General features: G+C 38.3%; 1 protein-coding gene across 4 annotated transcripts in view; it reads right to left on the bottom strand.

The window, feature by feature from the left end:
* Positions 1-2017: 2017 nt before the first annotated feature.
* CLMN (calmin) overlaps positions 2018-16110 on the bottom strand; it is a 163227-nt gene continuing 149134 nt past the window's right edge. For all 4 annotated transcript variants that reach the window (XM_069104253.1, XM_069104249.1, XM_069104250.1 and 1 more), the window contains 3 exons: positions 8139-8199; positions 6548-6615; positions 2018-2222 (listed from right to left, as the gene is read on the bottom strand). In XM_069104253.1, the coding sequence (XP_068960354.1) occupies positions 2054-2222; positions 6548-6615; positions 8139-8199 (298 nt within the window). In that variant the 3' untranslated portion in view covers positions 2018-2053. The remainder of the gene's footprint in view (positions 2223-6547; positions 6616-8138; positions 8200-16110) is intronic.

Genomic DNA, 16110 nt, shown 5'->3' with positions numbered 1-16110 from the left:
AATGGTTGGGGATTAATTTAATTGGATTTAGAGTTGGAAAGAACCATAGAGTTCAGTAGTCCAATCTCCTTATTTTACAAATGAGGAAACTGAGGCCCTGAACTGATTAAATTACTTGCTCTAAGTCAAATTGGTAGAAAAGGAACAGAATTTGGGATTTGAACCCTAATTTCCTTGGATGAAAAAGAGCTACACAGTCCGCATAACTGTTGACCACACCGCTGCTAATTCGCTAATACGAACCGCTGCTCATATTTCTATAGTGCCTTATTAGCAGATCCTTTTTGTCACAACCAGGTATGTGGTTGGTATATAGCACAAGTATTACTCCAAGTTTATATAAAAGTGACCAGTTCTAAAGGGAGATCTGTGAGAGTCCTAGCTGTGCTATAGTAGCACAAGGGCTACATTATTTCTATGAGTTCCTTCCTGCAGAAACTTTTTGAAGGACAAAGCAAAAGCTCTGTATTTTGAAATCTGTCCAAAATTTTTCCTCTATGGACTAACCCAAATTACAAGAAATTAATTTCCAGTCCCATATGCTTTTATGTTGCCTTCTGTCTTCTAAGCAGCACCCACATTTAAACAATTAAGGAAGCCAGTGGTATAAGGATTAGTGTTGTGGATTTGGGAGTCAGACAGACCTGAATTCAATTCCTGCCTCTAATACTAACTGTATTACCCTGGGCAAATCACTTAACTTCTCTGAGGCTGTTTGCTCCTCCATAAAATGGGAGCTAATACTCCCTATTTACCAGAGTTGTTGTAAGGATAAAATGGGATAATAGATTTAAAGTGCTTTGTAAACATGAAAGCACTACATAATGGTTGGCTATTATTATTATTAAAATACAGGGCTTTCCCTCAGCAAAACCTCTTGTATAATTCTACCTATGGCAAAATATTTATTTGCTATCTCTTCTAGATCTGAATTGTGCCTTTTCTGATTTGCTTAAGACAATCATAGCTCACATTTCTATAATAACATTCATAGGTTCACAAACCAATTTCCTCACTTTACTTCTGGGATATAGGCAGTGCAAAGCATCATTGTGTCAATATTGCAGATCATGAAACTACAGTGAAGGTAGCTTAACTACTGTGTACAAGGTCACATGGCTAGTAAACACTAGGGCTGACATTGGGACTTGAAGCCCAACACTCTTTCCATTACCCCAGGGATGCACTCCTCTTATGAGAGAGATTGGCTTTGTAAGGTCAAATCCTCTCACCCAACATAAGAAATTCTCCCACAGATGCACTGAGGCCAGATCCCTGGTGTACCTATTTGATCTTGGAGGGAATGCAACATTTTTTTCACTAGTCAAAATCCAGTATTTGACTCAGAATCTAGAATCATAAACAAACCATATTGGTAAACTTTTATGAGGGACTACTCATTTTTGGTGTAGCCTTCACTGGTCAGGCAAATGACCCCAGTTAAACCAGGGCAATTGAAACCTACAACTCTAAATCCAGATTCCTGCCCATACTTCTTAAATGCATTGAAAGTATGACAGCCTCTGCATAGCATGGGAAGCTTTCAAAGCCTATGCCAGTGGAATGCAAGGTTTTGCAGGTCCTAACAAGATGGAAACAAGTATAGGCATGGCCTGGGTGTCTCCTGTCTCACAACTGGCCTCACTAAATGAACTAAGGCTGTCATCAGAAGGGTGGCTGCTCCCTGATTAATTATTTCTAGCCACAGAACCTAATGAAATTTCTCTACTAAGACACGGAGGAACTACAGCCTGTGTTGGCAGACAGTGATGGCATCAAGGGTCTTTTGAAGGCCTGAATGTATGATAAAGCAAGACCATAGCCTCAGAATTGCTCCTTGTAAGTAATTTACCTATCTTCCTTACACATACTCTGTGAAAGCAGGAAGCATGCTATGGCTTTAGTACCAAGGAATAATGATACCCTTGTCCTTTATGTAGTTGGGGTTTCACCCCAAATCACTGGGCTGTCCACACCTTGATCCTTCTTACCAACCCAAAATTTAAAAAAAAATACATTTAGGTCTCTGTTCTTTATTATTGAAACACACAAATCAAAGTTTTTTTATATCAAGCTGAGGGAAGAGCAAGAGGCAGTAAACCAGCAACCAGAGGAAGAGGATGAAATACACCAAGTCTTGTTGTTGTGCAAAATGTACAAGTGAGTCAGAGTGTGCACCATGATGTCCTTGCAGCATGGCCTCTCCGAAGCTGCTCACCTTCCTAGAAAAGAAAGATATAGATCATTATAGGCTGATATTGGATAAGCATCTCAGTCAGGAGTCAGGGCCAAGGAGATAGGACAGTACCCCAATCCGATGGCCTCAATGGAAAATTAAGGCTTTCACATAAGCTCAGAACCAAAGAATCTTAGTCACAGAATCACAGAATTGAAAAGGACCTGAGAGAAGATCCAATGGAAGGGCTGAAGGGGGCATCTCTAGGCATCAATCAGGCAGCAGAAGGCCAGGATGGTGTAAACCCAGAGACAAGCTCTGATGTCTTTATTTGCTCCATAGAAAAAAAAAGCTTTCTCACAATAAAAGCCGCTCCAAAATGGAATGGATTACCTTGTAACATAATGAGTTCCCTTTTACTGGAAGTGTTCATGCAGAGGTTGGATAATTGATTCTTGAGAATATTGTAGAAAGAGATCCTACTCAGGTACAGGCTGGACTAACTCAGCAGTTCTCAAACTTTTTGAGGACCTCTTTACTCTCTTAAATATTAACAACACCAAAGAGCTTTTTGTTTATGTGGGTTATATTATTGATTTTACCATAGTGAAAATAAAATTAAAATGCCCAAGTATTATGAAAACAGTTTTGACCCCTGGGGGTCTCGACTAGATGACTCTTGGAGAACCACTACCAGATGACCTTTGAGCTCTCTTAGAACACTATTATTCTGTCTTACAACCAAGCCTCCTTCTAATGCAGGATTCTCTGTAGCACAACCCCAACAAGTTGTCAGCCTGCCTGCATTTGGACATTTCCACTGATAGGAATATCACTACCTATGGGGCAGCCCACTAATAGTAATATAGTAACTAACCCTTCCCTTTGAAATTACTTCTATCACTATTTGGATGAAATCATATTTGTAACAAAGATAGCTAACTGTACTCATTTCTCAATTATCCATTGCCAGAGAGTAACATTCTTAATCATCTGTAAAAATGGTTTATTTAGCAACAATGGGCAATCCAAACAATTCATTTCTTTTCTTTTTTGGGGGGGAGGGGTGCATTCTGCAATTTCATTTCAGATTTGCTTAATGGCACTTGCCTTAACTGGTACTAAGATTAGTTTGCTTTCCTGTATGGGAGCAGATCGGGGGTCCCGAAGTCTGCTGCACGGGAGAAGAGAATCAAATGAGGACTGAAATATTGACCACAAACAACCCACAAACTAAATGATTCACAAACAGAAACCCAAAGAGGCTGTATTTAGGACCCTTGAAAATTCTAGTTTTGTGGCCCTTTTTTTCCCTCTAAGCCCAAAGCAATATCTGCTCATTTGCTTGAGGCAAAAGTAGCTTACATCAGCATTTCTATTTTCACAAGTTCAACATTTCACGTGATAACTAAGTTTCAGAGGGGAAAGGGTCTTCAGGGGCCATCTAGTCCCACCTGTATCTGAACAGATACCCCTTCCATAACATCCATGACAAGTGTCTATCTTGTCTCTGCTTGCAGATCTCCAGTAATGGGGAACTCAATACCTTACACAATAACCCGTTTCATTTTGGCACAGCTCTTAAGTGTTAGGCAGTTTTTTCCTCATATTGACCCCAAACTTCCCCTCTGTAACATTCACCTGATGCTTCTTATTTTGTTTTCTGGAGTCAAGCACAATGAGTTTAATTCCTCTGAAACTTGTCAGCCCTTCAAATACTTGCAGACAATTATTATGTATCTCATAGGTCTTCTATTTTCAAGTCTAAATTTTCCCATTTCCTTCAACTGATTCTCAGATGTCAGGATCTTGGGGCCCTTCACTATCTTAGTTTGACCTCCTTCAGTCACACTTCAATTTATCAATCTTATTCCTAAACTGTGCCAGGGATAACTATCCATAACATTTCAAATATGGCCTGACAAGCATAGAAGCAATGGGACTATCACCTGTCTCATTCTGGACTCTATGCTTTGATGAAAATAGGAGACTAAATTAATTTGTGGGGGAGTATCTATTGTGCCACAGTCTATATCTTACAGTAGCATTTTGACATACATAATTATTTTTACAACTGAAAATTTAAAAGAATCACATAATCTCAGAGGTTAAAGGGACTACAGAATTCAATTAGTGCCACCATTACCCGGAGAGAAATCCTCTCTATATAACACCTCTGATAAATAGTCATCCATTGTAGTGTGGCAGAAAAAGAATCCAACTTGGAGTCAAGAAGACAGGCTAAGGTTCACATCCTGCCTTTGATACATTCAAGTTGTATGACCATGGGTCATCATATAACATCCAGATATCCCAAGCAACTCTTTAAGATTGTAAGTTACAGATGAACTGTTTTATTCAATTGGTAAAGGCAGTGTCTATACTGGGAGTTCGGCCATATCCAAGAACTCACAGGTCTGATGTGGCTCCCCCATCCTCTACCCAAAAGAGTCACACTACTGATTCATTTGTGATTGTAGTCAGACTACCAGAACTTTTTGGTCTTTTTCACATGAGCTATTGTTTAGCTATGTTTCTTCCATCCTGTATGTATGTTGTTGATTTTTTTTAAAATCCAAGCATTGGTTTTTGAATTTGTTCCTATTAATTTCATGTTATTCAATTCAGCCCCTCATCTCAACCTTTCAGGAACTTTCTGAATCACAGTTTTGTTACCTAATATGCCAATTACACTCCCTAGCTATCAACCAGAAATGTGATCAACAAGCCAACTATGCTTTTTATCCATTTTATAGAAAGAAAAACTGAGGCATAATGAGTTTTGCTATCTGACTGATAGCTCAGCCAGTAATGGGAGAATGGGTTCAAGAAGAGTGAAAGATTCTAGACATTTGCTTGTCCTTTTTTCCCCTCCACAGATTCTGCACAAGACAGAGTTCCTGAGCATCTGAGAATGTCAGTGGATGCTGCTGGTCTATGATTGCCAGAGCAGCTTCAAGATGGCTATGTTCTCAGAGGATTAGTGTCTTCCCTTGCCACCTATTAAGAATTTGTAGTGGGAGGAACTAGGTATACTCTCAGTTGGGATCTAGGGGTCACCAAATGGGGTAGTATTTCCCAAAAGTCCTAGTATAGTCATAACCCTGGCTAGACATCATTGAAGGGCTTTCAAGGAAATTTAGATATAACTGAGAAACTGTGTCTCTGTTATAGGGCAAGCGGTCAAGAATCAGAATATTTGAAGGGATCATAGGCACCTATGAGAAGGTCCAACCCTATAGTTTTATAAATGCTATAACAGGTATAGAGATGGGATATTAAAAGATTTGACCGCAGGCCTTCCTACTCCAAACATATTCTTCTTTCTACCATACCATGCACCTTCACATTCCTTCCAAGTAGGTTCAAATCAATGGCTAAAAATAACATAGGTCAATGACATTGAGATTGGGGAAAGGTTCAGATCCTTAGCAAGTCAGGCTTTGACAGGCTTTGTCTTCCCACATTCTAAGAAGGCATCAAGTGATTTTTCTGGAACAGTAATTCATCCACATTTTATAACAACTCAACCAAGCACCATTCTAGCAAAATTAGCCTTAAGATAGCTAATTCTTCAACGCAAAATAATTTCATAGATGATCTTTTACTTTTGCATCCCCTCTTCAAGTCTGTTTTGATTCCAGACCTGTAAAATTAACTCAAAGAATTTCTTAGTATGGCACCTGCAGTTAGTGATCAAAGCATTAACTCAATTGTCAGGCAGTAATAAGATCATCAGGACAAGAAGAGAATTCCGGAATTATTTTTGCTACTTTTCCTCTGTCTGGCATATTGGGTCTTCTTCCCATAGTGAGTCTATGCCACCGTTATAAGTGTACGTGCAGGCTTCTAACATGCTACCCTGTTCCCACAATGGTTCAAGCAAAATTGATTTGATTTCTGAACCAAGTTTATAATTGAAATAGCCATCATTCCCCTTCTGCCCAATTTTATTTGCCAATATTTTCTTCCCATTTGTATTGAATTTATAATCCCATTAGCTATATTTTCTTAACATAATCAATGTAAAGATTATGGAGATATTATTGTTATTAATAATATTTACTCTATTATGATAACTGACATTTCTATGGTATTTTACATTTTTACAAATGTTCCTCTTAATTACCCTAATAAGAGAAGCAGAGGTACTATTTCATGTCCTTTCGACAGTTTTGAAAATAGAAAGTCAGAGATTTGGACTGACTTCTGTCTGAGGTCACAATTAGAAGCAGAGTTGAAATGCTAACACAGTAATTCTTTCCAATGCACCACGCTTGCCATCATATGACAGCACAGAGCTGTCATCAAGATAATTTCATTTAGATGTTATCATGGGTCACTATTTTTCAATTTTTAAAAATCACCTACCTGATTAATGACCGATTTCTTCTGTCTTCTGTGTCTGCAGGTCTCAAACGGCCATGGCTGACATAATCCTACCATAAATGTACAAAACAAAAAACCAATTAGTTAGGATGAAATACTAGACAGAGAGAATCCATGAAATTTTTAATAGAAATTGAATTTTCCAGGATTCTCTAAATATGTGTGTGTATATTAGGTAGATAACTATATCTACTGATATAGACACATGTGACATATATACATGTACATGTAACACATACATATTATATATAACATATAAAATATAAAACACATATAAACACTTTTTTGTTCTAAGATCTGACATCAAATATCTAAATAACAATAATCTAAATCCTCTATTGTATTGCAAAGTAGAAAAAATATAAATACCAAGCAGTACAGATGTGTTATCTTTAGTAATAGTATAGCAACAATAATATATGTACTTAGTGCTTTACAAAGCTCTTTCAATTCAGTTCAATTAAATAATTATATATATATATATACACACACATACACATATATACATATATGCATATATACACGTGTATATATATACACACACACACACATAAAATAATTCTCTTCCTGTCCTGATGATCCCACTATAGCCTAGCAATTGAGTTAATGCTTTAGATCACTATTGTAAGTATCATACTAAGAACTCCCTTGAGCTGATTGATTTTACAAGTCTACAGAATCAAAGCAGACACAAAGAAGGGATGCAAAAGTGCAAGGAGATCTATGAAATGATTTTGCTGTTGAAGAATGAACTACCTTAAGGCTAATTTTGCTAGAATGGTGCTTGGCTAAGTTGTTATATAATGTTGATGGATTATTGCTCCAGATATAAATATATGTATGTATTTTCATCTAAAATGTGAGGGGCACATACATTATTTTTTCTAATCACTCCACCCTGTGTGGTTAGCAGGATTAAAAAGCATTAAGCAGAAATCCTGTGTGGTGTGGTGGATAGAGAGGTGGTTTCAGAGTCAGGAAAACCTAGGTTTATGACCCGCTTAGTCTAACACTTATAACACAGTTGTGTAACCCTGGAAAAGTCAAAATCTCTGTCATTGCTGTAGGCAACTTCCTAAGACTCCAAGTTCAAAGCTCTATCCCCTCAATACTGGAAGCCTCAGAATGTGCTATACTGGTCACATGATTTACACATCAAGAAAACAGTCCTTTTTCATCTTGGTATATGCCCAATACCTAGTACCATGCTTTACAGAATCACATAAGAAGGTGCTTAGTACATTTTTATTGAATGAAAAAAATGAATGATTCAATCATTTCTAAAGGTAAGATTAGCCTTCATATAGTTACCTTGCCCTATTAGGAAGTGAACTTAAAAGGTTTTTCATATGCTTTCAAAATGAAAATCTTTCTAATTCCTAACTCTATTTACATTTTCCTTTTTGCCCAAATTTGGAGTCTTACTAGTTTTTCCTTAACCACAGTGTCAATTGGCTGTTGTCTTCTTTCCATAATTGACAAAATTTTTGCCTTTCAGAGCTTGAGTTGAATGACAGGAGGGACTTGGTGAGTTAGCAAGGAGTTGTAGCAACAAAGAAATGAACATACTAACCATTTCAGAGGATCTATTACCCTGTTTTCTGTTATAAAGGCTGGAGTCACTGTGGCTTGTCCTGGAAAATAAATAAAATACTTTAAATTGTTATCATCCCTTGCTCAGAGTTACAGAATCCCTCTAGACATTATGATATTGGCTTTAGGCACATGGAAACTCAAAATTTCAGATATGAAGATAGACATGAGAATTTTTCTCTATTACTGACATTGTGCTTACAAATTGCACAAAAAGTGGGCCCTGGCCCTAAAGGAAATGAAGTTGAGGGAAATCAGAAAGAAAGAAAGTTATGAAATAAATTGTATCATAGAATCTATTTAGAATTACAGACTTTTAGAGGGGGAATATAGCTCAGAAGCCTAGAACATAGGTGAACTCAACATGTCCAGGCTGGAAGGGACCTTGGAACACACTAGATTGAGAGTTAGTGGACTTCTGGTGTTGCTACTTATTACTTGTGTGACCTTGGGCAAATCATCACACCTCTCTAGACCATGGTTGCCTTGAATGAGGCAAAATAAGGATTTTTGACTAGATGATGCCTAAAGTCCCTTCCAACTCTTCATTTTTTAATCAAGGCCAACTAAAAGCTACAGAGCAGAAATGATTTATTCAAAGTGCAGAAAGAATCCTGGGGAGAAAAAAAGGGTTTGTAACTCCACATCTATAGTATACTATTGTGTTCTCTCTCATCTTTTCATGGTCCTTAAAATGGAAAAATATGGAAAATAAACCTGTGATGCCCCAGAAAAACTAATCTGGTTCATTCTTAGAAAATTTAGAATTCATTCCTTGATGCTTCAGCCCAAATATGTTTGACAATTTTAATTTAACTATTTTTAGATGAAAGAACTCTAGCTTTTGATTGGTGGAGTCACGATCTAAAATAGAAGCAAATAGGATCTACAAAGACAAACTTCACTTGAAGGTGAAGTAGATGAGGTAGAAACAACTACGAGCCTAATAGAACCTTGCAGGAGTTAACTCACCAGAAAAGAGTACAAGAGTACTTGAAAATAAAAGAGTTAAAATCCCTGAATATAGGACATGAAAATTATTTTAAGGGGACAGCACTTAATGAGAATGAACACACAGGTAGAAATACTTTAACAAAATCACTGAGAAGACATCAGAAATGACTAACGTATACGGCTACTTTTATGTCTCTACAATCTTTTTGAATGTTCTGTGCATGAGTTGAGGGAATTTTAGGTGAAAATGTAAGGACAGATTACTTTCTAGAACAGACCACATCTTTATGGACACACAAATGACTGACCAAGAGGTGTTTAGGATATAAGATCCTGTTGTCTCTATTGTGTGTTAATTACACCCCCCCCCTACAAAAAAGCACTTATCTTGGTAGAATAGAATGGTTTTCAAAATACTTTTCAAAGCAATCTCTCAATGCATATAGTAATATATTACAAATCACAGAATAAAAAACTTTGTTCAACATTAAGAGAAGCATCAAATAGGGAGACGAAGCCCCAAAGATGGTAGAAATATTGAGGGATTTCCTATTAATAGAGAATTGTTCTGTAGAAGTTTCTATTTAGGAATGACACTGTTGCACAACTGCATCAAACCTTGGAAGCATTGTAGACTCTTCAGTAAAACCCACAATCTAAACATCCACACAGGAAAAAGCAGGTGGATGAAGAATACACCTTGCCCAAATAATGACATGTAGTTGAATGGTCAATCCACTCAGTCTATCTACCTAACAACCAGATAATGAGCTAAGCCAAGAACTAAGGAAGAAATGGAACTGGGTTGTTCTTGTAAAAGTGTTAAGTATTTATGTGATCAATATTCTCTGAGATGAAAACACTACAATCTCAGAAACAGATTGGCAAATAGTGGAAAAGGTAATGAAAAGATGCATAACAGGTAGATAGGAGTTGTAAGCATGTCACTCACCAATAACAACTTGCATATGAGAAGCAAAGTAAAGAATAATATTGAGGATATGTATGATCAGAAAAGGAGGGAGGCCAGTCATTGAGTGAGAACAAGGTTGGTGGTAACACATGGACAACTCTACTGCCACACTCATTATCTAAGAAATTTTTTTTGCAGGGCAGAAGGCAGGGTAATTGGGATTAAGTGGCTTGTCCAAGGTCACACAACTAGTAAGTGTCTGAGGTTGGATTTGAACTCAGGTCCTCCTGACTCCAGGGCCGGTGCTCTATTCGCTGTGCCATCTAGCCACCTCATCTATGAAATACTTTAAGAATCAGAAGTAGGTCTCCAAAATATTAGGAAAATTCTCTCTCAAGGATTTATGGAAGGACACAGCTAAGAATTATTCAGAATGAGAAGATATGGACAAAGTACTCCAATAAGATCCTGGATTCATTTAAGTATTCCACATCTCATTTCCTAGACTCACAGAATCCCAGAGGTCGAAGGAAGCTCAGAGCCAAACCACATACACCTGAACTGGGAATCCCATCTATCATAACCACAAATAGTGGTCCAGCCTTTGCTTCAAGATTTTCAGTGATGGGAAAATTCACTATTTTCTCAGGCAGTTAACTCTGCTTTGGGGATAACTCTAAATGTTAGAAAGTTTCTTCTTATAATGAACCAAAATTTGCCTCTCTGCAAATTCTACCCTCTAATACTAAAGAGAATCCATTAAATATCTCTTTTACATGACAGTCAAACAGACACTAGGAATTATCCTGTCAAGGAGAAATAAGTCAGCTATTAGGTAGGTCCTGAGTCTTCTCTAATCTAAACATCCTTAGATCCTTCAGATCCTTGTCTCCAGGCTTATCACCCTCCTGATCATCCTCCAATGGACCTACACCTATTTGTCAATGTTCTTCCTAAAACATGGCTTTCAGAAATGGATACCACTTTTCCAGATGTAGTCTGATTAGGGAAGAGCTATACAGTTAACTGATCAACTCACTTGTTCTGGACACCAGGATTCTATGAATTCAGCCTCCAATATTGCTTTTGGGGGGCTGTTCTGTCACTAGGATGAGATTACAATTCGTTAAAATTCTTAAATGTCCCTCACAATGATTTGGGGAGTATTATACCTATTATACCAATGAGGAAACTGAGGCTAAAAATGGTGAAGTGACTTAAGGTCAGGTCTCTAAATTCAGTTTTGTTTCCCCCATCCTCCCCCCAACTCTGCCCCATACTTCTTGCTACTGGATATAATTTGCCACAATCAGATCAACAAAGTATAATTTCTAACCAAGTGGAAATTGTCTTTTAAAATATTCAAAAGCCGTATTAGTGATGATATTCACTATAGTGGGATTTGATTTGTATCTCACCATTGCATCATATAGCATCATGTCCAAATAGGTCAGTTTTCCCAAAGCAATGCTACACGCACAAACCTAGCATAAGAGCTAACCACCAGGTATTACCATGATGAGGGCATGTAGTTTTCATGTGGCTTCTTTAGAGCCATGGTTAGTGTTACAGTGAGATGGCAAACATCTTACTTATTATGTCTGCCCCAGAGTCATCTTTGGTGGTTAAAAGAGAAGGTGTGTTTGCCTGGAAGCTGCCCTAGGAAGGGCAGGTTCAGGATAGAGTACAGAATTGGGAAGAGATGTCTAACAATAGGACTCTTTTCAAAACACCAGCAATTATCCTGTCAAGGAGAAATAAATATGTACTTTCCACTTTCCTCCACCCTCTCTCAATCCTTAATCCCTGCAACTATGGTAAGGATTACACAGAAACTAGGAGAAAAAGGAGACCTCTTGCAAACTCATGCCAGCTTAAAACTATGATTCATCTTGACTCCTTTCCACTCCCTTTCCCTCATCCCAGCCACCAGGCTTGCTATTTGTACGAAGGACTTGAGGACTCATTAGAGAACAAGAAAGTTTATGCCAAACTGCAGATGAACAAATCTTGTTCCAATTTTTAAACAAAAACAAAACTCCCAAACCCCCAAACAAATCAGAAATAGATTGTACAAACTACAGACTTTGGGTTCATTATGAACTGTTATGCCATAGTAACTTATTTGTTGTCTACTCTTTTGCTCCATTCTCTGAAGAACAGAGTCCTTCTCTTTCTCAAGGCCAATCCCTAACCCTCTTGTGTGCTGTAAGAGCTTTGGCCTTTTGATTAATGCCTTCCAACCATTTTTGGTCTCTTCCAGTCTATTATCTCCCTTCTATATGCACACTGCATCCTTAAAATACAGTATACCTACATTTCAGCATCGAACAAAAGACTCTCATGGTCTCTTCTGGATGGCATGCTGAGATTGTGGGTTGGGACACAATTCTGCAGATTCTAGGAATTCCCAAATCCAAAGAAAATAGATTAATGGATCGAATACAGTCAAGTTATATTGAATAAGGAGGACAGGAGTCTTTAGAACAAAGGCATATGGATTTGTCTTTGACCCTCTCACTTTTCAAAATTTTTATTAGTAATTTTTTGTACTCATAGAAATTTTTCTCTTTGTAAGAAACCGAATTCCTGACCAACCTTTCAGTAACCGATACTCCTTTTTCTATGACCTCTGACATACTTGGCAGAGCCATAACTCAGAAATCTTGCACCTAAAGCAAATTCCATTGAGTAGCGAAGGAAGCAGCCCATGGGTTTGGTCCTTCCAGGACAGAAGGTGGTCTATCTCATAGAGAGTTTGATCCAGTTTAATCTTGAGGGTGGGGAGGGAGTTCAGTGGCAATGTAGGCTCTTAGAGGACTGTGAAGCATGGTTGTGGAGGGAAGCTGCTACAGGAAGGAAGCATTTTAACCTTCAGTCCCTCCATCCATGTCAGCACCCTGTAACAAAGCAAACTGCTCTGGAAAGAAGAGTCAACAAATTCCTTGCTTCTCATCGTCACATCATTAGATTATATATATGTACAGAGTATAAGTAGAGTGTGCCAGCATACTCTAATGTGTGTGCCCTTTGACTGAATCAAACTTGGACAAGATCAAGGGCTCTAGTGAAGAGGAATTGGATTCAGTCAAAGGGCTGCACTTGAAGACCTAGAGGGCCACATGTTCCCCACCTCTGCTCCAGAGGATCAGTTTCACTGGCATTTGCTATGACAGTGCCCATTTTCTGTGGCCTACCTTTTTGCCAAACCCAGTATCTTTCCCCCATAGGAGGCAAACTCTGATTCAAGTGTTCCCACAGGTTGTGCCACGCCTTATATGTGCTTGTGCTCTGGAGCCTGCATTTTGAATCCTCCACCCCTTTGAAGTTCACTAGATCCACCTATATCTCTCAATCTAATTCTTTGTTGCCATGATCTACCATTCTTCAGGTCAGTCTTCCTCTTTTCTCACTGAATTCAATACTTGGCTTTCAATTTTTTGCTCTACTCCAACTGCTGCCTTCAACCTTGGAGATTCATATACAGACATTAATGACACTCTGGAGCATACCTGCCAATCCATGGCCCTGGGTTAAGCCCACCAGTCTCCTCACTGCTCCTATTCCCTCATTGCTAAATGCCACTGGCATAAGTCATACACTTGTTCATCAAGTCAACTACAAAATTAATTCCATCTAACCTAAAACCAGCCCCTCACTGCTACATGGCTGTCTTTTTATTTTTTTCTGATTGAATAGCACACTTGTTCAAGAGGTCTCCTGCTAACCAGTACACTGTGAGCTCTTACTTATCCCATTCAGCATCTTACAATCTCTCTCAACACTCATTGTCCTCTCCCTTGCCCCAGTCTCCTGAGGAAGAGACAGTCTTTTTCTTTCCCAAGGCCAAATCTCCTTTACTCAAGGCTTTGATCCTATCCATTCCCATATCCTCCAGGAGCATTGCCCTTTGATCTTTCCTGTTCTCTCTCCCCCGTCACATCACCTTCAGTTTTTCCCCACTGGTTTGATGTGCACAAATAATAATCCCCAGGTCTCTCCATCATTAAAAAATAAAACAAAAAAAGACATTCATTTAATGAAGCCATACTCTTAAACTACCGTCTTCTATCTTTTCTCCCTTTCACAGCCAAATCCCTATAAAGAGCTGTCTGCTTTTATTTGCCTCTACTTCTTTATCTCCGACACTCACTTAAATTTAGCTTCCTACTTCACCTACTTACAAGTGCTCTGTCAAATACTATCAGTGATCTTTGAAATGTGAATTCCTCTAGCCTTTTCTCGGTCTTCATCCAACTTGACCTCTCTGTAGCTTTTTGGTGGTGATTATCTCTTTCTCCTGAATACTCTATTCTTCCTTCGCTTTAATGATGCTGTTTCCTCCTTTTTCTCCTCTTAGCTGACCAGTCTTTTCCACTAATCCTGCCTGTAGTAACTGCTCCTTTGTTGTAACATCATCCACGTCCCATCTCCTAAGCATAGATGTCCCCTACTGCTCTCTTTTGGGTTCTCTTCTCTCTCCACATGCTCTCCTGTAGATTTTATCTGTTCCCAATTATCTTTAAGCATGAGGCAGCAAGGGGCAGTGGACAGAGGGCTGGATTTGGAGTCAGAGGGCCTGGGTTTGAATCTCAGCTTGGCCACTTCCTGATGTGTCACCATGGATTAGTAACTTAACCTCTCTGGGCTTCAGTTTCCTCAGTTCTAAAAGGATGGGGTTAAAAGAGGTGACATCTAAAGTCCTTGCCTGCTCAATATTTATAATCTCTCATGACATATTTTTACATCTAACATCAATCTATACTAGCTGCATTTTCACATTACCAGTTACCTGTGGATCATCTCTACTTGGATATCCCAAAGGCATTTCAAATTCAATATATTCACAATATAATTCATTCTATTTCTCTCTAAACTTGCTCCTTATATGTGCTTTCCTATTTTTATTGATGGTACTACCAGGACTCCTAATCATCCAGATTTATAACCTCAGGGTCATCCTTAATGCTCCTCCCCTCACCTAGCAAATCAATTGCTAAGTATTATTAATTCTATCTCCACAACATTTCTCCTATTCATTTTCTCTTCTTCACAGTCAGGTTGCTACTCTTGACCTCTCTCTTTCTAGCCTCTTCCCTTTTCAATCTGTCTTCCAAATAATCTTCCAAAACTCAGACTTGACTATGTCCCTCTCATATTCAGTTTCCTCCAATGACTCCCTAAAATTTCTAAGATGAAAGGCAAGTCCTTCCACCTGGCATTTAAGATCCTCTACAACTTGGATCTAACCTACCTTTCCAGAGATTTCCTATTATTTCCTTTCACATTAATTTATACTGGAAAATAGGCTATTAGCATTATATCTCATCTTTATTCCATTTTCATAGGTTCTCCACCACGCCTAGAGTACTCTTCCTCCTTACTTCTGCCTTTCAAAAGCTTTTTCTTCCTTCAGGCTCAATTGGGGTACCATATCTTTCACTGAAACTCTCTATAAGCCCTCTAGTAGTTAGAGTTCTCTCCCTTCTTAAATTACATTTAAACTGATTATCACGGTACATTTCGTATCTCCCTGTAGAATGCAAACTCCTTGAGTGCAGGAACTACTTTTCATTTTTGTTCTAGTATCCCAGAGACCTAGGATAGTGTCTTCTACACAGATAGCATTTAATAAATATCTGCTGAACTGAACTTGAGTCAAGACATAGTACAGAAGTTGAAGTTGGAAGATAGAATATGAAAAATGAAATGTTGTATAATAGAATGTCAATCTCAATAAAAGTTAACAGGTTGGAATGACTGGCTAAAGATGAAATTTAAGAAGGATAGATGTAAAGTCCTATTTGTGGGTTCAAAAAAATCTGAAAAAGTCCAGGATAAGAGAGGTGTGACTAGCAAACAATTTATATAAAAAAGATTCAAGCGTTTGAGACACCTGCAAGGTCAATGTGACTCAACAGTGTGATATGGAAGGCAGGCATTAATGTACAGGAGAACAGAGATGGTTCTGCTATACTCAGTCCTGGTTAGGCCACAAAATAGTCTATCTTGTCTAGATCTGGGTGAACATTTTAGAAAGAATACTGGTAAACCAGAGTTACCTAGAAGAATCGTGAGCAGACTT

This window comes from Petaurus breviceps, unplaced genomic scaffold (genome assembly GCF_028583685.1).
Source record: "Petaurus breviceps papuanus isolate PSGF00001 unplaced genomic scaffold, PetGlider_PUasm1.0 685, whole genome shotgun sequence".
NCBI classification, from domain to species: domain Eukaryota; kingdom Metazoa; phylum Chordata; class Mammalia; order Diprotodontia; family Petauridae; genus Petaurus; species Petaurus breviceps.
Note: the sequence above shows the minus strand (reverse complement) of the source record. Positions and strands in the feature narration are given on the sequence as shown.